The sequence below is a fragment of the Podarcis tiliguerta genome (genome assembly GCF_965153285.1).
Source record: "Podarcis tiliguerta genome assembly, chromosome: 4".
Classification (NCBI taxonomy): Eukaryota; Metazoa; Chordata; class Lepidosauria; order Squamata; family Lacertidae; genus Podarcis; species Podarcis tiliguerta.
In genome coordinates this window covers 20,605,432-20,631,220 of record NC_139537.1, presented here as the reverse complement: position 1 = coordinate 20,631,220, position 25,789 = coordinate 20,605,432, and the positions used below count along the sequence as shown (strand labels likewise).

Here is a 25,789-nt window from a genome sequence, read left to right as displayed (position 1 = left end):
GTGTCTTTGCCCATAGAAGCAGAACATAGTCATCATGGCTAACAGCCTCTATTTAGTAGTTTTGCAAATATCCCACTGCCTTCCAAAACATCTGGTGTGAGCCAGAGTAGAGGTTGAATGGTTTTTACCATAGGCATGTCAGGAGGGAAATGGAGGTGAGTGGGGGGGAAGGGCAGGTGAAAGAGGTTGTCTTTAATGTGGTTTGCAAACCCTGTGGTTTGTCATCCTCCCCAGAAGCTACCTACAAGGAGATGTCACATGATGGAACACATGCCACTCAAGGGGTATGCAGTAGTAAAGGTAAAGGGACCCCTGACCATTAGGTCCAGTCGCGGACGAGTCTGGGGTTGCAGCACTCATCTCGCTTTACAGGCCAAGGGAGCTGGCGTACTAAGCTGCTTCTGGCAGACCAGAGCAGCACACGGAAACGCTGTTAACCTTCCCGCCAGAGCGGTACCTATTTATCTACTTGCACTTTGACGTGCTTTCGAACTGCTAGGTTGGCAGGAGCTGGGACCGAGCAACTGGACCTCCCCCATTGCAGGGATTTGAACCACCGACCTTCTGATTGGCAAGCCCTAGGCTCTGTGGTTTAGACCACAGCGCCACTAGAGCTCTAAGTGTCAGCAAACCTTCTTCAGCACTGTGAACAGCTCCCTGGTATCAAATCAGCTTTGCCTTCCCCACCTTTTTTTAGCTTTCTAGCCCCTATAGCTGTAGCTCTTGCATATGTGTACAGCAATTGTCCGGGTGTGCATTGAGCTTAGAAGAGCCCATTAGGCAACTGAATCATCTTGAGTTACAGCCGATAATTATTCAGCTCAACCCAGCCTAGCCTTCCTTACCTTGGACTGCAGACTCACCTGAAGTCCCTTAAGCTTCCTCACTTTCTTTGCTTCCACCATTCCAGGTCCTCTGACAGGCACAGCTGGTATCAAGGGGCAGCCTGGTTAGGCATCACACCACACACTAGGGAGATCGCTTTGGTTGATCCTAATAGTGGGATTGTCCTACTATGGATTTTTGCATTTCCTTCCCTAAGGAGCCAGCTGTGCTTTTCGGTTACCTTACTTTGTAAAGCAGCATGTACAATGACGGTGCAATAATTAAAATAATTCAAGATGAACTGGAAAGTTGAAAAATGCAAAATGCAGCATTTCTTAAATTTGCAGCCTGGAGTCAAACGTCCATGCTGTTCTAGTATCAACCTCAAATCTTTGTCCTCTAATCGGAAGAAGCTTAGATACTGAATTGTGAAGCGGGCAGTGTGTGTCTACTCTACCCTTCCTCCAATAAAATGCATTTTTCCCTCTTTTACATTGTTGAATTTTATAGCATTGGTAGGATTATAAACTTGGATTAAGAGAGAGACGTTGCAAGCTTGTTCATTTGGGGGGTGGGGTGGAGAGTAGTGTCGAGTCCTCAGCTGCAACAGTTATAATCCAAATTGTCTATTAAGCTTTTACAGGGATCTTGCTGCGAGAAGCAAGGCCGAAATAGCAGCATATTCCCTCTGCAGCTGCTCTTTTCAGTGCACCGGGCTTGTCTGATTTTTGCCGCGAAAGGCGTGCATCAGACAAGCCGTAAGTGTGACCCCCTGTGATTACATTCTGATGCTTATTTCAAGCCAGTACTTTAAAGCAAAAGAGGAGGGGAGGGAAGCGGAGGAGAGAGTCCAGAGAGCAACAATTGGAAATGCTACTATTTGACACAAGACATCTCTTCCACAAGTGGAAGGATCACAGCTGAGTGGTGGAGCATTTGCTGTTTATGATGCGCAAGGTCCCTGGTTCAGTCCCCAGCATCTCCAGGATGGTTGCAAGAGACTCCTGTCTGAAACCCTGGAGAGAGGCTGCCAATCAGTGTGGACAGTATTAAGCTAGATAGCCAGTTGGTATGGCTTGTTATAAGATATTTTCCGATCTTCTGCCTCTAATATAACACTAGCTCATGCCTGAGGTTTCTGTTTTTATCTTTCTTTTATGCATCAATATTTTAAAAAATAACAATATACAGTGGTACCTCGGGTTAAGAATTTAATTCGTTCTGGAGGTCCGTTCTTAACCTGAAACTGTTCTTAACCTGAGGTACCACTTTAGCTAATAGGGCCTCCCGCTGCCGCCGTGCAATTTCTGTTCTCATCCTGAAGCAAAGTTCTTAAACCAAGGTACTATTTCTGGGTTAGTGGAGTCTGTAACCTGAAGCGTCTGTAACCTGAGGTACCACTGTATCCTTCATTCTGAAACAAATTCCCTTATTCATTTTCTTGGGCACCAAATATATCTGTGGTCAACAAGTGATGGTGCTTTAAAATTCATTGGGGTTCAGCTACCCAGTTCTCAGTCTATGCTGAGTAAGTTGTGCCGTCAGTGGGACAGAGACTTAGGACTGGGGTTGCCATATGTCCAGGAAAACCTGGACATGTCCTCTTTTGCGGGGCCAACATGCCCACCCAGGCAGATTTTAAAGGAAGTCTGGGTTTTTTTTGGGGGGGGTGTTATTTGGAGGGGCTTGGGGGTGGGCTTGGGCTGCTCTGCACACCATAGCTGCTTCCAGTCCGAGCTGGGTAAACAGTCATGTGGGCTTGGCAGCTGTGGTCCCACACCTCTTTCCTTGTCTCAGGCTGGCAGTGGCTCAGGCTGTCCTCTTTTTTTCCTCTTCAAGATATGGCAACCCTGCTTAGGGCATACATAGGCAACTATGTGAAAGTCTCATGACAACCCCCAGTTCTAAAGCAACATCCTCTGTTCCTGCCTACAAAGTTCGACTCCTCGTTGTCTTCATCTAAGACTGTTACCTGAGCATCGGCTTCACTGAACTCAGTGGGACAAAACTTGCAGATCAGGCTGTAAAACCCATCAAGCATTTGCTTGACAAAAGTGGTTCTTCTGCCAGCTGTCACGTATGCTTTGCTTTTCTCTGAGAACAAGCAGGATGATCTTTCAAATGTTATTGTTAGCATTTCACAAAACATTTCCTCTGTTCGTCTGCAGTTTTAAACCCTTCCAGAAAACCCGTCCCTTCTGCATCACGAGGATTTGCGCTGGTGATGGTATCGGGGCGCTTATAAGCAAACCTGCTTTCAGTAATGTTTGTGCCTGCAGAAGTTTTGCAACGGACACCCTGTTTCATCTCCAGTCAGCGTGTGTCTCGTGGATTCCCGCTGGCATCCTGAAATTTTGTGTACATCAAAAGTTCTAGTGATGTTGCTGTTCTGTCCCACTGCTGTGCAAGAATTCCCTCTCAAGACAGTAATAATATGTTAACAGTGGGAGTGCATTATAGCAAGACTAATAAAGGGGAATGATGTAAGGATGCTCCACTATATCTACCACCAATGCACTGATATTGTGCCAATGATATGTTGCTGAATACACCTGCAGAAAAAGCAGCAATCTGGAGAGCCCTGAGTTAAGCGCTCAATAAATGTAACACTAATGCCCCAACAAGTGAAACTGATCTGTAGAAAATGCAACTTGAAAAAAGAGAGATTGCACATACTTTTGTAAACCAAGAAATCTTTAATAAAAAATAGATTTTTAAAAAATATGAAAATAAATATCTAGTCTCCATCTACATGATCTTTTCCTCCCTGTTCTCGCTAATCGGCAAGCCCTCAGATGTTAAAAGGGGGTGTCAGGCGCAGGTCAGCAATAAATCACACAGAGTAAGTGAAGTGAACTTTTTATTAGAAGAAACAAAATCTGCTCAGGAGTGCCATGCCTAATGAGCACAGCAACTCTTCTTGGTAGGCCGTGCCCCTATGAAGCATTTGAGACTGAAGATCCTTGCTTTGCCACAGGTTCCTCTCCCGGGTCCTTCCCAAGCAATCTGAGACTCTGCCAGGATGACTGTCGTTGCTCCTCCCTCTTCATGCCTCTTCTGGTTCTGGAGACCAGGGGAGAGGGGAGCTGGTAGCAGCAGGAGGGGGAGACACTGTCGATTCTTCACCAGCCTGACTCATCTTTGTCTCTTGGTTTCCCTCCTCTCCTACTTCCACTTCTGATTCTGGACTTCTCTCTGCTACAGAGTCTCCCTGCTCACTAAACCCTGTTACCTCTTCAGCTTCCGACACCTCCTCCTCCCTCTTCTCCCTCTCACCAACTCATCGTCATCTCGCTACCACTCCCCAGGCTTCATCCCTTGGGGGTTCCCCAGTTGGTCCAGCCAGTCCACAACATCAATATGATGTGTGTTCAATCCAGGGTACGCCTTTCTTTCTTTCTTTCTTTCTTTCTTTCTTTCTTTCTTTCTTTCTTGTCTGCAGTCCTTCACTGTCATAGATAAGATAATTGGTCCCACTCGCCCACCCTAAATATTACTTCAGAGTGATGTCTCCTGCTTCGTGGATCTCCATATGTTTAGATTTGGTATCAATGAGCCAAACAATAGGAAACATTGAAGGCTACCAGAGCATTATTCTTGCCAGATCATTTGCTGTTGCTAGAGATGAACTCACCAGAGTTCAGTGGGGCAGCTGCTCTAGCATTCATGCCAACTGCATTTGTCACCAGAGACCCTGAATTTTACTGCTGTGAGAGAGGTAGAAGAAATTCTATGTTCAGTCTGCAAGTGTCAGATTGCTTTAGTGTAGAAGATGTACAGATTGTATAGGTATCAATCTACAATTCTTATCCTACAAGAGGACAAACTACAGTGGCACCTTCTCCCCCACCTGCACATTTGCAGTAGGCTCCCTGATCCAGAAAAAAAAAACCCACTTTCTTAAGGTTCAGTGTTATTACAACCCACTTGGTGGCATAACTTGTCCTCAATTCTAATGATTTTGCGCTCACTAATGATGAACAACTGTGCAATGAGGTGTCAGGATTTGATGGTGGCTGTTTGCAAACTTGGGGGTAATTATACTCCGTTGTCTAATAGCTTATCTTATTGATGTTGTGCTGACATGTTTTTAAGCAACATTCAGTGATTGCAGAGACTTAATGGTACCAGTTCCTGGCTCATTATCATATTTTTTTGCATTTGATTTGTCTGATTGCTGCAGGTGGAAACAATAGGTGATGCCTACTGTGTTGCAGCAGGGCTCCACAGACAGAACCTAAATCACGCAAAGCCCATCGCGCTGATGGCCCTGAAGATGATGGAGCTGTCAGAGGAGGTGCTTACACCGGATGGAAGACCTATTAAGGTAAACTTACTTGCTCTGCATCCTGAGCAATCAAAAGGAAAGCAGCTGTAGCACAGGCACAGTTGAAGTGCTCTGGGTGCAACTTATAGCCCTTACAGAGCGCAGGTCAGCAAGGTGTTAGGCAAAGCACGATAGCTGATTGGAACCTCCATCCCCAAGAGCAGTATACCAGTAAATACCACTTGCTGGGGAGCAAAGCCACAGGATGTTGCTTTCATGCCTTGCTTCTGGAGGCAGCTGGCTGGCTACTGTGGGAAATGAGATTCAGGATTCAATGGTTCCTGGTTTTAGGAACCTGCAAACTTATCTTTTAATAAATAAGAATAATGATTTATTACCCACCCTTCACCATAAGGTACCAGGGCAAATTATGACAGTTTAAAAATACAATACAGTGGTACCTCAGGTTAAGTACTTAATTCGTTCCAGAGGTCTGTTCTTAACCTGAAACTGTTCTTAACCTGAAGCACCACTTTAGCTAATGGGGCCTCCTGCTGCCGCCGCGCCGCCGGAGCACGATTTCTGTTCTCATCCTGAAGCAAAGTTCTTAACCTGAAGCACTATTTCTGGGTTAACAGAGTCTGTAACCTGAAGCGTATGTAACCTGAAGCGTATGCAACCTGAGGTACCACTGTATTAAGAGGAGTTAAAACAGATTGCAATCAAGAGAATAGGATGGACCCTACATATTTTTATATAGCTCAGTCGGTAGAGCATGAGACTCTTAATCTCAAGATTGTGGGTTCAAGCCCCACACAGAATCATAGAATTGTTGGAAGGGACCCCAAGGGTGATCTCGACCAGCCCCCTGCAATGCAGGAATGTCAGCTAAAGCATCCATGGCAGTTCACTTTATTACTCTATGAGTGAAAGATCAATTTTCCATCTGCTTTCCATCTGGCCAGCTGGTAACAACCCCACATTCCCTCTCACAGCAAACTCAGTGTCCCTGTACTAACAAAAAAGGAGACAAACATGGAGCCAATAGGAAATGAAACTGTATCAGCATTTGCCTGTTGTCCGAACAGCCCAGTGCAGACTGAGCATGCTCAGTGGGCATGAGGTACCAGAGAATGCTGTGTCATTTGGGAAGGAAAGGCATGAAATGGAAAGGATAAGGAAGCCTACTTGAGATACTGAAAAGTTATAGTAGACAGCATGGTCGGCCAGAATCCTGAATAGGAGCACTCCTGTTAGGGGGTAAGGATATACACCCCCCTAATGTTTTTATAATAGTGTTGGGCACAGGCTTTTCTCTCTCCCCCCCCCCATTTCTTTCCCCCATCTTTTCTTAATTTTTTGCTTTTGGGGTGTGGAGGTTAAGCAAAAGCAATCCCTTAGATGTGAATGCTCTTCAGGGTTTGGAAAAAAATTCTCATATACACTTTTTTAAAAAAGAAAAGCTTTGCTCCTAGGTCAATCAAATGTGGCATTCTTCATAGAGAATGGTCCAGTGGGAACAACATTACATCACAATGTGGTGTCATTTCCAGGGGCATTCTTGGTTAAAACAAGAGAGAGGCACAAAGTTTTTCACTTTGAAATCTCCACTGCTCAGCGGCTTGCTATCATGTCAAGCAAGTGATCGATTTTCCATTCTCTCTACCTCCTCCCTACCTGAAGTACAAGCCATAAAGATAGCATGGAAAAAAGATAGTATTTCCTCTTCTTGCTTTGAACCGCGTCAGTCCAAATGTTGAGCTGTGGCGTCCCTTTGCATCCACTGAGTAGAGCATGATTTTCTGATAAGCCCAACATGATGTATTGCTGGTTTCATTCGTCCCCCAGGCAGATGCTTCATTCCCAGTTACGTTGGAGCATGACAACACAGAGCTTATCTGCACTGAAATTAGCTTATCCGTTTCTTGGGAAAATAAATACACAATGTGCTTTGTTTGCAATATCTTTCACTAAGCCGGGGGGAAAGTTTCTGGATGCTGAACTGTCTTGGAGATACATTTAAAGCCTTTCATTAGGCATTGTATGTGTCATCTGATGTCGTTCAGGTAGAGCCATGGCTGGATCAGCTACAGGGTCAAGTTCCCCTTGAGAGAACTCAATTGCGTAGGTGTAGCTAGTTTTCTTTTCCTGTGGTACTTTGGCATCCCCAGTTGCTAATTGCTGCAATGTTTTGTGCACCTTTCTTGGGTAATGATAGCACCTAATTTAACAGCAAGCACTTGCTAGCAAGACGTTCCATGAGATATAATAAACTGCAGATCATTAAAGTTTGAATTCATTAAGGAGTTTGCAATACAGATGGTAAAATAATTTTCCAGCTCCCCCCCCCCTTTTAAATTTCCCCAACACTCAGTAGAACAGACATAATTGCATGATCTTGACACTAATGGAGTCATCTTCTCCAGAGATGTAACTCTTCACTGACTCTTGTGGGGGTCATGATGGGAGACTGAAAAGCTAAGAACCAACCACTGACAATGCAGTGGTGTGCCTGATGTGCTGGCTTTCAGAAAAGGAGATACCATATAGATGAAGTGGTTCCTAGTTTTGCCTCCAGTTCTTCTTTTTTTAACTAGAAACATGGTGCTAAGCTGTTGCTGAATAAGTGCAAGGAATGCAGACAAGAGCTTCTCACATTCTCTGTTCCACTTCCTCTGCTAGAATGATAAATGTCTGGAAACACTTCAGAAGAGTGCCAATATCTCTCCTTTTCCCTCTGGACTTGAGTTGTGTGTGTGTGTGTGTGTGTGTGTGTGTGTGTTTACCACTATCTAGGAATGGGGGAGAAATTAACTATTAAGCTTCACTATTTCCTTCATTTTGTGCCGGTATTATATTTTCAGTATAAACAGGACTCCATTTTCGCACCTACACACACACACACAACACTTTTAATTGTTCTCCCCTCTGAGATGAGGAGGGGAGGAAACAGGAAAACCTGGGCATTTTAGGATCTAATCAGAAACCGTTATGGATTCTGTAATCCCAGAACTGTCCCTGGAGACTTGAAGGGTATGTAATGAATTTCAGAAAGAAGTGTGAGATATTGATAAAAACTGTAAATGCAGTTCTCTTCCCTAGCTTTGTACCTTCCTACATCAGGACAAACAGATGAAATAGTGGGCATAATGACCCTGATCCACTCCCAGTGTTGCACGATGACAGGGGCACAGACATCTCCATCTGCAACTGTGTGGTTCTGTGTCCAGCCAGTTCAGTGGCTCCTGATGAACACTGCAATATGGAAAGGGATGCATGCCCAGATTTGCATCTCCATTGTCTGTACAGACACACACATCCACAATCTCCTTTGTTGGTTATCCAGGGACCTGGTTTTTCATAACTGTAAGCTGAAAGTGCCTGCCTATAACATCTAGTAATGGAGTTGTGTTTGTTGGAATAAAAGTAATTCCATTATTATCACATCGTTGGCTGGTTTTGACTGGGGATTGACTGAAAAACCAAGTTAAGAACTCTGAGATTTGTCCCTGTCTATAAAATTGGTGTTTATTATTTTGGGGAGAAGCCTTCATTAGATTGACCTTGTGCTAAAATACAAGGTAGCTGTAGTTTCTTGAAAGTATTGATTTTAAGCTTCCCTGTACATCCTCAAATAGCAAATTGGAACACCATTGAGGCTAAGGAAAGCAGTTTTAAATTGATTTCAATAGGAGAGTTCAGGGATGATCAAACTGAACTCAGTGGCTTTTAAAGTGCTTAACTTTGGCACGACCATACCCTGTATTTCTCCCCAATTTTATTCCCTGTACTCTGGCAGAAGCTAAATGTTAATAGGCAGAGCTAATAGGAATTCTCTAGAATGTTGACCTTCAGAGTGAAAGAGAGAGAGATTGTTGCCTCTGCCACATTTAGCGTATTTAATCCATTGGAATTAAAGGTAATTTTTGGATGTACATTTAAAAAAGCACGCTTAAACTATTGCCCAATTAACTCATGCTCTTGTGAAACAAAAAATAGGGAGGGAGGGATGTGTTTCTTTAATTCTGCATAGCTCTAGTCTTACAATCTTGCTAGATGGATAACTTCAATAACCACATGTTATTGACAGGTGGGAAGTATACAAATGGGATCAATGGCTGTGGGGATATTAGGTTGAGGAGGATTAAATTTAGACCTCACCCTAAAGGTAAAGATAAAGGGAACCCTGACAGTTAAGTCCAGTTGCGAACGACTCTGGGGTTGCGGCGCTTATCTCGCTTTACAGGCCGAGGGAGCCGGTGTTTGTCTGCTCCGCAGACAGTTTTCCCAAGTCATGTGGCCAGCATGACTAAGCCCCTTCTGGCGCAATGGAACACCAACACCAGAGCAGTGCACAGAAGCACCATTTACCTTCCCGCCGGAGTGGTACCTATTAATCTACTCGCACTTTTTGGCGTGCTTTTGAACTGCTAGGTTGGCAGGAGCAGGGACCGAGCAACAAGAGTTCACCCCATTGCGGGGATTCAAACTGCCGACCTTTTGATCGGCAAGCCCAAGGCTCAGTGGTTTAGACCACAGCACCACCCGTGCCCCTAATGGCATCATTTCACTTTTCCCTGCCCAGCAACAGAGGTCTGCCCACCTTTCTTTGGTGGTCTTCTGGCTCTTCATTTAATTTTAAAAGTAGCTGCTGCCTACTTTCAAATGTAGCTGCAACATCAAATGCATAGGTGCCTGTTTTTAACTCTTCTCTGCTACCTGTAGCAGCGGCACAGCAAAACATATCAATATACTGCAGGTGCCGTGTTGTTTTTCCTGAACCGCCCCAGATGCCAAGTTGGGGCTGGGGTGGGGTGAGGGCACTATACGAAAACGAGTGAACAAGTGGCGAGTCTGCCAGCCACTCCTGGAAATTTGTGGAGGGGTCTTTGAAGAATAGGCAAAAGAAAGGAATGATGCCTTATGAGGAACGGCTAAGGGAGCTGGGCATGTTTAGCCTGGAGAAGAGGAGGTTAAGGGGTGATATGATAGCCATGTTCAAATATATAAAAGGATGTCACATAGAGGAGGGAGAAAGGTTGTTTTCTGCTGCTCCAGAGAAGCGGACATGGAGCAATGGATCCAAACTACAAGAAAGAAGATTCCACCTAAACATTAGGAAGAACCTCCTGACAGTAAGAGCTGTTTGACAGTGGAATTTGCTGCCAAGGAGTGTGGTGGAATCTCCTTCTTTGGAGGTCTTTAAGCAGAGGCTTGACAACCATATGTCAGGAGTGTTTCCTGCTTGGCAGGGGGTTGGACTCGATGGCCTTGTGGTCTCTTCCAACTCTATGATTCTATGATTCCATGATTCTATGATTCTATGATTCTATGATTCTATGATTAATGGGTTCTGCATAATATAGCATCATTACACAACTTACCTGTATGTGACATTCGCGGGACTTTCTGCAGCTTGGGGATTTCGTTGTTTTAACTGTCTTTGTAAAGTTTTTTTTTCATTGTCTTAATATACTTGCTGCGTACAGTGCTATGAAAAATTCAAAAAATGAGGACTTGTTGTGATAGTTATTTTATTAAATACGCTATTTGCGAGTTGCCTCCTCAGTTTGCTGGGAGACACTGAGCATTTGACGTATGAAGCTTATGCTTGAGGTTTCTAGTCATGCTGGCTACGTCAGTGAGATTCTTGACTAAAGAGAGTTTTCCCTTTAAGTCTCAATAATTATTTGCATATTTTTTTTAGTGAGTTAAGGTGGCACTAATGGGTCTGAGGAGCGAGGCGAAGAACTAAGCAGGCGCAGAGGAAAAGCAAACGTCAGTTTGCATGTGCTGCTAAAATTAACTCTGCAGTTATGCAGATTTGTTGTGTGCAGTCTTCCTTGTTGAAAGCTTGCAGGGCATGGAGTGGGTGAAAGAGAACCCAGACCTATCCCAAACCTCCTTTAAAATGTGCTGCTTAATGTGGGAGAAGTTCACACTGAATAGTATGGGGACCAGCAATCAGAATGAACAGGGAAATGTATATGAAGATTCTTTATGAATCGTCAAACTATTAGTCCTTCTTTTCTTACTTTGAAAAGTACTTTTACCTTGCACCAAAGAAATCTACCAAATAAATGAAGTTTAATATTTAAAACACTGGTCTAAAACTGGAAATAATTGCAGGATAGAATGTGTTGGATCCAAACTTAAGGACTAACTTGCACCCGATTAACTTCAGCAGGCCTACTCTGAGACTGTCATTAATCCCAGATACCTGTAGACCTGCTGACTGTAAAAGGCACAACATAGAGTTTTCCATTCAGCAATGAGTTTTTCCGTGCTGTTGTGTTGGTGTAGAGTGATGTTGAGTTGCACCATCTTCCTCCAGATACACTATGGATGTCTGGAGCACTCAGTAAAGGGCTCTTGAAAATGTACAGGGCCCTTATCAAATGGACTGGGGAGAATATGGTCCTATATCCAGCAAGGCTGAAAAAGGCTTTGCTCATCCCAATCCTGATAGCTAGTGTGGTGCTCAAGCCACAAAAAGGTTCCCCACCTGTGGATTATAGCATGTTTCGGTATGCACACTCAGGTCTCATAGGACAGTGTACAGGTTTGTTGTGCAACAGTAGTGTTCCATATGAATCAAGGAAGTGACCTCAAACATGACCTAAACGGCCTCAGTCGTCTCCACCTCCATTGTTCTGCCCGGACACTGAGGTCCAGTGCCGAGGGCCTTCTGGCGGTTCCCTCACTGCGAGAAGCCAAGTTACAGGGAACCAGGCAGAGGGCCTTCTTGGTAGTGGCACCCGCCAGATGTCAAAGAGAAAAATAACTAACAAACTTTTAGAAGACATCTAAAGGCAGCCCTGTTTAGGGAAGCTTTTAATGTTTAATAGGTTATTGTATTTTAGTGTTCTGTTGGAAGCCACCCAGAGTGGCTGGGCGGGGTATAAATAATAAATTATTATTATTATTATTATTATTATTATTATTATTATTATTATTAACATACCTTCCAGTTCTCTGTAAATGCACAGTGCAGGGAAATGATAGATACAGGGAGCTGTTTGCTATTACTGAGCTTTTCGTTGAGGAGCCCCTAACGAACTCAGAGTTAATCAGAAAATAGTTTGAATACCACCAACCTAGAACTCTCTGCCTTGTGGAATTCAATGCGCATATATATATATATATATATATACACACACACACATACATACACATAAATATATATATACATACATACATATTTGGCTTTCCTGAAAAATGTTACCTCTGTCTTGTCTCAGTGAACCCTCCCAAATTTGCCTGAATTTTACATTAGTCAAATTTTGATGGCTCCTCTCTTTAATCTCGTGGAGCCCATAGTTCCTCAGATGCTCAATGGAACTTCTGGCTTAGTTGCCTGCAGGTACATTTTAAGATATAAAAAGAAAAAGATGCAGGTACGTTTTTATGTCAGAGCAACATTCTTCATAATCTTGTACCTTTCTTTGAATGTTTATTCCCGCCTGCTAGGGTTGCAGGTGGTCGACTTGACATGAGGGTGCTTAAATCACTTGAGCTGTGTACAGTTATGCCAAACATAACTCTCCTCCAGAAAAGCAGAGCCCTGCGTTTCTGCTGATAATTCCATCACTGGTATGTGGAAATCTTCCTTCCAGTATCCTAGCAACTTCTCTTTCTCTTTCTCCTTTCTTTTTTTCTCCTTTCTAATGTGTAAATCATTCCCCAAAAGCTACAAAATAGCCCATTTCAGGGTGGCTCGCCTGAAATGAGAAATTATTTGTCATTTTGCGCAATAACATTACAGCAAAAGAGTACATTTGCATATGGAACAACTAATCATGTTTTTAATGCCTCAGCAATGTGGTTATATAACCAGATTTGTGCCCCCCCTTGCTCTGGAGCTTCCTTTCTTGGTGTTAGCGATCCAAGAGTTGGTGGTAACATTTTTCCTCTCCACAGAAACAAGCTCACAGAATTAGTTCTGTGTAACACCGTTCAAAGATGCAAGTTTTCCATTCACACATAACTCTTCTTCAGATAAAACTAGAGTATTGCTCTCTCCCCCCTATATAAAAAAACCCTGGCATAAATGCTTACATAACATAGTTCATAGTGGTTTTTTAAGTGTCTAACTTTCAGGAATCATTTGCCATGTGACTGCCGAGGGAATGGTGTGTGTTGCAAGGGATTCTGGGTCACGTTATACCAAACCAACAACAACAAACCACCCTGGAATCAACTGAACTCTAGAATGCTACAGACAGAATGCTGCTTCGCTCCTGGACAGCTCAGTCAGTAGAGCATGCGACTCTTACTCTCAGGGTTGTGGGTTTGAGCCCCACGTTGGGCAAAAGATTCTTGTATTGCAGGGGGTTGGACTAGATGACCCTTGAGATTCCAACTCTACAATTCTATGATTCTTGTGAACTGAAAGCAGGCACACTCCCCAGTAGCTTTGCAGTACAGGCTGGTTGTGATGAGCGAGCTATTTTTCAAAAATACTGTCTCTGCTCTTCTTATTGATGGCGGGAAGCTTAAACTGGGATGGGCTTTAGGTCGCAAATACTCCTCTGTGTCTCATTTTGAGCCATTCTGAGACCCTTTCAAACTAATTTTAGACTCTGGAGTTAAGAAGGCCCCTATTTAGAAGGCAGTGTGTTTTACTTGACGGACTTCAAAATGTGGCAAGCCAGCCCTAGATACAGGGAGAGAGATTTGATTCTGTCCACATTTAAAGGTGAACTTGCCAAGTTCAGATTTCCCAAAACAGTACGAGAACCGAAACACAGCCATCTTTCAGAATTCTCACTTCTGCATGCAAGCACATAGAATCATATTATTGTAGAATTGGAAGGGATGCTGAGGATCATCTAGTCCAGGCATCCCCAACCTGAGGCCCTCCAGAGGTTTGGGCCTACAACTCCCATGATCCCTAGCTAACAGGACCAGTGATCAGGGATGATGGGAATGGTAGTCCAAAACATCTGGAGAGATGAAGGTTGGGGATGCCTGATCTAGTCCAACCCCTTGCAAGGCAGGAATATGCAGCTGTCCCATGTTCTACCTCTGAATCATGGTCCTTCCCAAAGGGCCCAGAAGAATCATATTACTGTTCCAGGGGCGCACTGTTTGCAACTGTCTTTTGATTTGCTTTCTATTTTGAAAGAGCTTTGCAGAGTCCTCTCTCCAGCAGTGTTAGTATTGGAAGGAGGAGTTCCCTATTCATCTTTGGCATTTCATGAGTAAGAGCCGGGGGGGGGAGAACATGGGGGGAAAACAAATAACAGTCCTGTCTGCATCCAGAAGCAAAGGCATTTATTTACTCAAGGCCAGAGATGCTATTAAATCATAGCACTGTGTGGGAGAAGGTGCTGAAATGTACAATCCCTATGGAAGCAGAAGATGATGTCTTGGCTTTAGGGCCAAGAGAGAGCACACCTACTTCATCCTTTTGTAGTTATACGGGGTGCACATACTCCTGTAACTGATGCAGCCAGAGGGAGATGACCTTCATCTATTGATCCAGCATTGCGGGAGTGGAATTCCCCTGGGTTCACACCGCAGTGCTCTGGTGATGTTTCAAAGCATCTTCACACTTTGCCGAAATGCACAAATCAGAGTTCAGCCCCCATTAATGCCTACTTTTCGCGGCTTGTCGCACCTTCCTACGAAGCACTTTCGTGACAGGGAGCGAGCCAGCAGTAAATCACACCGTTCAAGTTGGAGCTAATTCTTTATTAGCAAGAACACGATCTGCGCAGACCCAGTAGGTCTCGCCCCATGGGTCAGTTGTCGAGACTGAAAGTCCCTGCCTCCCCACAGCCATCTTAAGTTCTCTAATCTTTTTCCAAGCATTCAGAGACTGCGCCTGCATGAAGCCAACCTCTCCCCTGCCCCTTTCATGCCTCTTCTGGTTCTGGGAGAGGGGAGGGGAGCTTGTCGCAGCAAGAAGGGGAGACACCTGTGACTCTTCAGCAGCCTGGCTCATCTCTGCATCTTGGCCTCTTCCCACTCTCCTGCTTCTGCTTCTGCTTCTGTCTCTGATTCTGGACTTCTCTCTGCCACAGCCTCTCCCAGCTCACTAAGTCCTGATACCTCTTTAGCTTCCAACACTACCTCCTCTTCCTAGTCTCCCTCTCCTCCCTCTGACCACGTATTGGCATCCCACCACCAATCTGAGCCTTCTTCCCTCAGGTGTTCCCCAGCTGGTTCCTCCAACCTGTCCGTGACGTTTTGATTCGAAGGAGGCTAGTTAGAAATGATGAGATAAGAATACTTTTTAAAACAGCAGGGCAGATACTGATCTCCACACACACCTTCTGTCCAGTGCAACAAGCGGTCAGGGCTGCCCACCTAACAATTACCTGGCATCACAATTACATCAGGTGGCCACACAATGTGAAATCAAACTACAGTGGTACCTCGGGTTAAGAACCTAATTCGTTCTGGAGGTCCATTCTTAACCTGAAACTATTCTTAACCTGAGATACCACTTTAGCTAATGGGGCCTCCCACTGCCGCCGCATGATTTCTGTTCTCATCCTGAAGCAAAGTTCTCAACCTGAGGTACTATTTCTGGGTTAGCGGAGTCTGCAACCTGAAGCGTCTGTAACCTGAGGTACCACTGTACATGGAGGAGGGGAAGTAAGTGTGGCACTTTTCTAGTGCAGCAAATCCACTGACATTAGGTGTAGGGCAGGTAGGCATGGCTCAACCGAAAGCTTCAATCCTCAGCATCTCCAGGTACTTCAGAGAGAGACTCCTGTCTGAAATCCTGGAGAGCTTCTGCCAATCAGTGTAGCTGAGTGCTCAGCTAGATTGGCCAATTGTCTGACTTGATATAAGGCAGCTTCCTACATTTCTAGGAGCTGGAGGTGCCACTCCTTTCTGGCTCTCCACCAGGTTGATCCACACTTGTACATGCTTCCCCCTCCTCTCAAGTAGCCTTACATATAGGTATCTATATACCTATGGTGCCTCAAAGCTTATAGCTTGCTTGTGATCTTCTCTGGTGTTGCGGCCCTAAAGGTGACAACAGCATGTTGGGTGTGTGTGCGTCAAGCTGACAAGAGCCCAGGCAACTGTTGTTGAGGCTCCCATTCCTGGGGCAAGGATGTATGGCTACAACAACTCCTCAGGGTTCAGATAACTTCTCAGTGGAAGGGAGTGCAGCCAGGTTCCAGGTCTGAGCAGCAAAGAATCTTGATAATAATACCCTGTCAAGTGTATTAGATGTTCCAAACCAGGGTCCCCAGTGCACCAAAGGAAAGTTTGTCCGTTCTCATCTTTCTTGAGGTTTTCACAGAAGGGTTTTGGGATCCTCTGCCTATCATCTCTCACGCTAGAAGGAATATGCCTTTCTAATACAGCGCCATAAATAAATTCACCTCTTTAAGAACGCAGATCGGCACAAGTTCTGAGAATTAGCTGGGAGTTCAGCGGGGGCTTGGGGGAGCGGAGGGTGCCACTCGGCCTTCGGTTTGAAGCTGACAAGATGAAAAACATCCATCTGTTTCAGAATGATTTAGTAACCTGAGGGTTGAATGCATTCCCTGCTATAAATAAAGACGCGGGCAGAATATTGAAATGCCTCGGCTTCTCTTCCTGAGAGATTGGGGGTAGGGAGGAGAGAGATGATCTCAACCGCTGGGAGCACAGCTAGAGATATCGCAGTGCTCAAGCCTTTCCTCTTAATCAAAAAAGGAGTAAAGTTACATGCTTCAAGAAGTTCTAAGAGTGCAGTCCTACTCTCCCGCATGTTGATGGCTGAGGAGGGGGCGATAGGATTGTGTAGAGTAGCCTCTCAGTTAGCATTTGTTGGCAGATGGGAGCGTGCAGGGTGGGGGTTGGGGGGGGACTCCACTGTTAAGAAGGCCCCCAAAAAGGACCGGAGGACAGTAGCTTTGGCTTGGCAGGATCCAAACCCCAGTAGATCCCCACGGGGCCCAATCCTCAGGCTCAGCAACCTGGAACTGACTTTGTGGATGATTATATGAGATAGAGAGAGAGCATATCCAGGCTGGGCTTTGGACAACATCTCCACAGAAGATGTGCCTAATGCCATCACTATCAACCTTTGGGTACCAGGTGAAGATGTTCATATTCACCCCGCCATTTTGTTCTTGATTGGTGTTGATATTTTAGTAGGGTAGAGTGCTCTTGCAGGATGGGCACTTTCAGCTAATGTTTTCTTTAAATCTTTGGATATATTTTAATTTGATATTGTATGTTTTTTTAAAAAAACAAAACTGTACGTCACTTTGAGACCCAATTTTTCACAGTGACAAATATAAATAATAAATAAGAATTTGAATACAGCAGTAGATAAGTTCCTCTGCTCTTCCATGGCCCCAAGTTAGGATTCATCTGCCTGTTTCCATAATTTAAAGCTGTTAAGAAAATGAGAGGACTTGTTTTCCGTCCTGGGGTTGAATCATTTTCTCTGCCGCTTCTGTGCTCACCTTCCTCACCAAAGTGGGCCTCTATGAAATTGATACCTGTTGGATACCATTTTGGAACCTCATTAAACGGCTGCTTTCAATATCTAAAATATCAAGGAAAGGAGGAGGCAGTCTGAAGTGGGTGAAGGGTAGGGAGAAGTACTTAAAAACCCTTCCCATGCCTGCCATTTCCATAGCACAGCTGGAGTTCCCAGGTTGTTGTGTTCTGCTCTGCTCACACAGAGCTAAGCAAGAGAACAAATCCTCTCCGCCAAAAGGGGCAGTGTTTAAAGGCTCTAGAGCAGGAGATGCCAATACGAGGCCCTCTATAAGTTGTTGGACTGCAACACCCATCATCCATGCAAGCTATGGTAGTTCTGAATGGTTCACACCACCTGGAGGGTATCATATTGGCTAACTATTCTCCAGAGATCAGGGAGCAAACTGAAGTCTTCAGAAAAATAATAATGAAGCTGGAGTCCTCAAAGCTTTTTTAACTAGCTCAGATAAGCTTCTATACCCAGTCAACCAGTAAGCTTGTTATTACTGACTTAGCTAGCTCTCCCCGGCATATGCTTTTATGACCTCTTTAGAAGCTTTAGAGAAGAAGAAAAAATTACTTCCTTGCCTTGATACTCAATGCAAATTGCAGTACCGATAAGATTTTAATCCAATTTCATGTAGTGCAATGAATTGCAAAACATTTTTTTTTTAAGAGAGAGAGAGGTCTAAGAATAAAAGTGAGTGGAGTTCGCTCATCATTAGTAATAAATGTTTCCTCTGTTAAGAATAATATTTGCACACTTTTAGTGGAATTGTGAAGAGAAGTATCAGTTGAGTGTACGAGCTGCGTTCTGCTGAGCTCAACAGCAAAGCTTCCACTGGCTTTAATGTTGCTGAATTGCACTCTGTTGCTGGACCTTTTAATCAGCAAATTAACACCTTTGTATCTGTTTGCCAGTTGTTAATATATGCTCGTTTCTTATGATGTATAACCAACTAAGACGCTTCCCATTGCTGTCCATCATCTAGCTATGTATTGCAGCACACCTTTATTTGAACCTTTTTAAAATGCAGGCCTTGTTCTTATGGGAGCTAACTCCAATTAAAATGCCCCAACATTTATCCAATGAAAATAGGGGCATCCTATTCTACTACTACTACTATTATTATTATTATTATTATTATTATTATTATTATTATTATTATTATTATTACCCTGCCTATCTGACTGGGTTGCCACAGCCACTGGGCAGCTTCCAACATATATAAAAACATTAAAAAATTTAAACATTGAAAACTTCCCTATAGATGGCTTCTAGAGGTTGTATAGTTAGTTATCTCTTGGCTCAGGGGTCGCATAACTCCATAACCTTCCAACATATCTCCAAAGAAAATAGGGACGTCCGACCATACCCTCCAACTTCTCTTTGATGAAAACAGGAATGTCCTAAGGAAAAACAGGATAGTGGCACCCGCCCTGTGGAACACCCTCCCACCAGATGTCAAAGAGAACAACAACTACCAGACTTTTAGAAGACATCTGAAGGCAGCCCTGTTTAGGGAAGCTTTTAATGTTTGATGTATTACTGTGTTTTAATATTTTGTTGGAAGTCACCCAGAGTGGCTGGGGAAGCCCAGCCAGATGGGCGAGGTATAAATTATTATTATTATTATTATTATTATTATTATTATTATTATTATTATTATTTCAGAAATGGACTGTCCCTGGAAAATAGGGACTCTTGGAGGGTCTGCAAATGCTGGACACATTGGATATAGCCTCCATGGAAGCCTATTAGGATGAACAGGCACACTGTATAACTTCGGTGCAAGCTTTGTGCAAACACATCTGCTTGGATGCTCTGTGCACAGCTGGTCTGGAAGCTCCCTGAGAAGCGTCCTACGCTGCTCATGGAAAGCGGGCCTCTTATCGACTTGGCAAACCTCAATTTGTTCCTCCTAAAAATAAACGCGTATCTTGTTGAAACCAACCCAGAATGAGAAGGAAATGACTTCTAGGAGGAGAAATCGCCAGGCAGTGTTCCAAATAAAGCAAAGCCCAGACAAGAGCCCAGGCAGGCAATAAACGTTAATAATGATCATGGCAGTGCAGCACACTGGAGAGAGAGGCATCTGGGTCCTTTAAGCTACCAATTGTGCCCAATTAGTGGCATTAAAGGGTGGCTGCAGAGCAATAACAAACAAGGAAGTTAGAGACATGCCACACCATCATCTGTCAGTGTATCCGCTGCCAAATCGGCGTTTTCATTCATCTTGCTGTTCTCACCCCCACCCCCCCAGAGAACATGCTGTGTTAACTTCAGTCTAATCTCTATATTTATTTTGTGCTTCTGGAGTACAGATGAACAAGGTAGCTGATCAAAGGCCTGGGAAATCAGGTCAAAATAGTTTTGGGCGAAGCCCAAGTATATTAACTTTGTGCGTCTTCCCTTTGTGCCTTTTGGGAGGGGTGAGGGTTATTTGAGGGGCAAATCACAATTTTTAATATATGCAATTGCATGTAAGGAAACCCCAAAGGTGGTTTTAAAAAAAGAGAATTTGGTGGCTAGAAATTAAAGCAATAAAATAGTTTCTGGTGATGGTGCTTAGCCCTTTCATAGCAGACCACTTTTCTGCTTAAATTTGCTATCCCCTTTTGCATGGTTCCAAAAAGTAAAAAAAAAAAAAAAATGTGATTTTTTTTTATATATATTCTGGAAGTGGGAGAGGAACCTGGTACAGATTTTGAACATTTTTCTTTTTAAAAAGCTGGGTGGATAAAGCTCCTACTTCGTCCCCCTCGTTCCAGCTCTCCTATTCAAAGGCTTAGGTTTCCTGATTATTGTTTTAATTTTTTAAGCAAGCAAGCAAGCAAACAAACAAACAGTGTTTCTTTTTCTTTTTCAGTAGTTATGCCCTACATTTCTGCTTCAAGAGCACTTAGATCACATACCCTGCAACTGTCCCGGAAAAACCGGGATATCTCATTTTTTTATTGCAAGAGAGCTATGGCCATTTTTATTGCCTTGATCTCGCACAATTTCACAGCACGATTCCTCCCTGCAATAAGTGCTTTTTTGCTGTGCTTTAACTCATGTGCTGCCCCAAAATGTGCATTTTTGGGTGTCATGCCCCCCAGGCACTTTTTGAGGAGAAACTGGTGCAAAATTGCACAAGATCACAACAGCCAAAGTGTGCGCCATGCTCTCTTAGTAAAAAAACAGGAAGATGGTGTCCGGGAAGATGGCTCCCCAGATTTTGACTTCAGAGTGTAGGAGCATATGACATCAGCTCAAATGTGGAATACAAAACAAAACAAATTACAAAGATACGCATTTCTAAAAACACACAGCTCACACCATATTTTCAACTTTGTCCTAATAAAGAGAGAAGGGATGACCTGCACTTATTTGGCTCTGGCCCTGCTCACTGCTGGCATACAGATTAAACTCTCCTCTCCCCGATGATGCAATCCTCAACATTAAAAAGAAGCGGGTGGCGCTGTGGGTTAAACCACAGAGCCTAGGACTTGCCAATCAGAAGGTTGGTGGTTCGAATCCCTGCGATGGGGTGAGCTCCCATTGCTCGGTCCCTGCTCCTGCCAACCTAGTTCAAAAGCACGTCAAAGTGCAAGTAGATAAATAGGTACTGCTCCGGTGGGAAGGTAAACGGCGCTTCCGTGCGCTGCTCTGGTTCACCAGAAGCAGCTTAGTCATGCTGGCCTCATGACCTGGAAGCTGTACGCCAGCTCCCTCGGCCAATAAAGCAAGATGAGCCCCGCAACCCCAGAGTTGTCCGCGACTGGACCTAATGGTCAGGGGTCCCTTTACCTTTACCTTTTTACCCCATCTCAAAAACCAAACACTTGAAGCAAATGTTTAAAGGGGTCAAAGTGGAAGTCTCTGTCCAGAAGCCCAAGTGTAGGGCAGCTCCCAGTGGCTGTCTGGGCAGATTGGCATCTTGAGGAGGCCACAATCCTTGGCACGACCCACTTCAAATTTCAGCCCTCCAGACGCAGGCTGAAATGGATATACGCTCAATGCCTGAGCCAAAGTCCACCTACATCTGCAACTGATAAATTTATAGCTAATTTTTATCCCAGATTGTTGTCTTGTCATATTTGTTCCCTCACACCATAGCTATTGCCTTCGCCCAGGGATTGGGGATGCAGTGGCCTGGCCCACAACTTCTTTCTGCTTATTTTAATTGTTTTATTTTATTGTTTTATACAGCTTGACTTACATATCTTTATTATGCAGGATTCAACTTCAGCATAAAATAAAGTGTTTTAAAATTATTTACTTTTATGTTAATGGAAAGTTGAAAGCACTTCTGTTGACGGAAAGGTGTCTTAAGTACCATCATGAAGATTGAAACAAGAATATTGAGGGGCCCCTTCAAGGGTTCAGCTTCTTAAGGAAGACTGGACCTTTGGAGATAGCGCACCTTTTAAAGCTCAAACCGGTCAGGAAATGAACAGAGACCAGACGAGGATATACCAGTGGCGTAGGGTGGGTTGTCAGCACCCGGGGCAAGGCAAGTAATTTGCACCCCCTAACCCGTGGATTTGCGCCCCCTAACACTAACCCCCAGATGTTGCGCCCGGTGCGGCCAGCCCCCCCTGCACCCCCCACGCTACGCCACTGGGATATACGAAAGCAAAGTAGCTATAAGCCTGATCTTTATTAAAGCTGTTGCAACAGGGTGCTTCCCCCACACGCAGGAGAGAGGAGGAGGACCCAGGACAAAGGTGTGCAAGTCCTTCTATAGACCTTGAAATTTGCCCACCCTGTAGCCCAAGACCACCCCTCCGTACGTCATACATACATCACAGAAGGGGTGTGACCTAAGACCACCCCCAATACATCATACATACATCAGAGAAGGGGTGGACTACAACAGAAATTTGAGTGTGTTTTTATCTGAGTGTTGTTTTTATCCTGTCTGCCAGGTTACCTGATTGGATTACCTGGGCATCCTGGCCACTCTTTTGTTATGATAATTATTCAGTTCCTGAATCCAGGTCACAGGCTCACCCTATTCATATCTTAAATATGCCCTTAAGACAGGTTTTGTGAGCAAAGAGACAATGGGAAAGCTCCCCATTTCCTTCGACATTGTAGGGAAACATTTGAGGTCATTTGGGAGAGACAAATGGTTTCAGGACTTTTTCTGTGGGTCTCAGACATGTGGTCTATACATTTATGTGTGTGCTTGCTTGGTACATTTATGAACATTATATATATATATATATATATATATATATATATATATATGACCTTAAAATTCTTATAACAAGATAATACGAATTTCCCGACAGGGGCTCATGTTTCTTTCCTCTGTCATCTGGAACGAAACCAGCTTAGGTGTGAATTGCAACCAACCCTGGTGTGAGCTTCCCTATTTTCACTTGATACAGGGCTCACTGAAGCCGGTGGGAGTCTTTCAGTTTATTAAAGTTGTTAGATTGGGCCTGGAGTGAGGATGGATCTTAGAATGGTTCCTCAGACCCAATTTTTCTGTACCCTCTTAGGAAACCAGTTGGAAAAGGCTGGATTGTTTGTACACAGTCGGACAGAGCCTAAAGTACCCTTCGGCTCCCGGAAAGGCTGTTTTGTGTGACGCGGTAGCGCTGTGCGTGAGAAAAATGAAACTAAATCCAAAGATGTTACGAGAACTTCTGTAGAATGTACCTATAATAGGACTGCAGGGGTCCCTTCTGCCAACGCATGTGCAAGCCTTAATAATTTTCCAAACCGCACCTGTCTTTGTTTGGCTCACAGTGGTTCCTCGATTTCAACCCAGTTACTTTTGTGGAGTGGCTATATAACTGCAGAAGTACCCAAGCAAGCATTTACTTACTTAATTTATTTAAACAATTCATGCTTTGCATAAGGCATTGTCATTAGCAACTCCCCTCTTGTGCTTCCTCGTGGACCACACACTTCAAACTCACTCCCAATGCTGATTTTCACTCCCAGCTTCTTCCCCATGCTGGTTTTCACTTGGGGAATATCAGAAATGGGGAGGGGGGGGCGGAGTGAAAAATCTGCTTCAGAATCTGGCTGGGTTTCCCCAGCCACTCTGAGCTGCTCCCAACAGAATATTAATAATATTTTTTTTTTAAGCGATGAAAAATCAACCATTAAAAACTTCCCAAAACAAGGCTGCCTTCAGATGTCTTCTAAAAGTCAGGTAGTTCTTCATTTCCTTGACAGGGGACGCTGGTGGCGCTGTGGTCTAAACCACTGAGCCTGCCTATCAGAAGGTCGGCGGTTCGAATCCCCACAACAGGGTGAGCTCCCGTTGCTCTGTCCCAACCTAGCAGTTCGAAAGCATGCCAGTGCAAGTAGATAAATAGGTACCATTGTGGTGGGAAGGTACACAGTGTTTCCCTGCGCTCTGGCTTCCATCACGGTGTTCCGTTGCAACAGTAGTGGTTTAGCCATGCTGGCCACTATATCCAGAAAGCTGTCTGTAGACAAATGCCAGCTCCCTCAGCCTGAAATCGAGATGAGTGCCACAACCCCATTGTCACATTTGACTGGACTTAATCGTCTAGGGGTCCTTTACCTTGCCTTATTTCCTTGACATCCAATTTGAGGGCATTCCACAGGGCAGGCGCCATTACCAAGAAGACCTTCTGCCTGGTTCCCTGTAACCTCACTTCTCACAGTGAGGGAACCAGCAGAAGACCCTCAGAGCTGGACTTCAGTGAACAATGGGGGTGGAGACGCTCCTTCAGGTATACTGGGCTGAGGCCGTTTAGGGCTTTAAAGGTCAGCGCCAAGACTTTGAATTGTACTCGGAAACGTACTGGGAGCCAATGTAGGTCTTTCAGGACCGGTGTTATATGGTCTTGGCGGCCACTCCCAGTCACCAGTCTAGCTGCCACATGGGGGGTGGGGGTGGGGAGGAGTGAGTATCAGCATCAGAAATAAAGGGGGAAAGTGAAGATACGCAGCCCTGTTTAGAGAAGCTTTTAATATTTAATAGGTTATTGTATTTTAATATTCTGTTGGAAGCCGCCCAGAGTGGCTGGGGGAAACCCAGCCAGATGGGCGGGGTATAAACAATAAATTCTTCTTCTTCTTCTTCTTCTTCTTCTTCTTCTTCTTCTTCTTCTTCTTATTATTATTATTATTATTAACCCCCTTGAGTAGAAGAGAGGGGCGTGGGTTGGTTCACAGCAGCCGTGTTTCTCTCAGGGAGGAGGGAGACTCAGCAAAGAGAGAGAGGAGACTGGTTTGAGTGCTTTTCCCATCAGCCGCCTCTCTCACTGCTGCATCTCCCACTTCCCAGAGGGCAGTGGGAGGCAGCAATGCGCAGTGGGTGGCTGTGGGCACTGTGGGCACAGATATGCTGCCCCTCCCAACTCCCCTAAGCTTGCTGCGCCAGGCAGCCTCCTCACCTTGCTTCACGGGTGGGCAGGCCCTATTTCTGGGCTTTTTGTTCTATGTAGATCACTGTGTGCCTACTGGCTGGCCAAACCCATGAAAGACTTATGAATGGAGCTTTTACTAGTTAATTTGTCATTCATAAGCATGACTCAACAAAGCATATAAGGAGGACCATAGACATAGCTAGGTATTTCTCTCAAGATTGTTTTAAAGATGCTAAACAGAGCACCGCTGAAGCTGGAGGCGTTTTCCCCAGTTTAAACGCTAGTTGGAATACAGTGGTACCTCGGGTTACATACGCTTCAGGTTACATATGCTTCAGGTTACAGACTCCACTAACCCAGAAATAGTACCTCGGGTTAAGAACTTTGCTTCAGGATAAGAACAGAAATCGCGCAGCGGTGCAGCGGCAGCAGGAGGCCCTATTAGCTAAAGTGGTGCTTCAGGTTAAGAACAGCTTCAGGTTAAGAACGGACCTCCAGAACGAATTAAGTACGTAACCAGAGGTGCCACTGTAGACACTTCCATTCTCCAGCATTTTCCTTCCTGGTTTTCACTGTTATCTTGGGAACCATGCATGACTTGCCTACTACAGTTTACCACACTTCTAACACTTGGTTCAGGCCACAACGGTTTATTTAATTATTTGAAATATTTTAGCTTGCTTTTTCTGGGTTCATGTCCCTCCAAAGTAGCTTACAATCAGAACGAAAACAAAAGGAAGCAATAATGCGAAACTTTAGGCATAAAACTACTGTGCTGCAACACAGTTTGAGAAATCAGAATTCCAGAAATTATTATATCTGTTTTATTTCCCTCTTCCTTTCATATTTTTGTATAGGCAGCATGGGGGGACGCGGGTGGCGCTGTGGGTAAAACCTCAGCGCCTAGGA

General features: G+C 44.4%; 2 protein-coding genes across 2 annotated transcripts in view; one reads left to right on the top strand and one right to left on the bottom strand.

Moving 5' to 3' along the window:
• The window catches only part of AASDHPPT (aminoadipate-semialdehyde dehydrogenase-phosphopantetheinyl transferase), a 536,215-nt gene that overhangs the window by 354,531 nt on the left and 155,895 nt on the right, over positions 1-25,789 (bottom strand). The gene's annotated exons all lie outside the window — the stretch shown is intronic.
• GUCY1A2 (guanylate cyclase 1 soluble subunit alpha 2) overlaps positions 1-25,789 on the top strand; it is a 150,435-nt gene that overhangs the window by 98,335 nt on the left and 26,311 nt on the right. Inside the window, exon 6 of the mRNA XM_083436409.1 lies at positions 5,009-5,152. Within this exon, the coding sequence (XP_083292535.1) occupies positions 5,009-5,152 (144 nt within the window). The remainder of the gene's footprint in view (positions 1-5,008; positions 5,153-25,789) is intronic.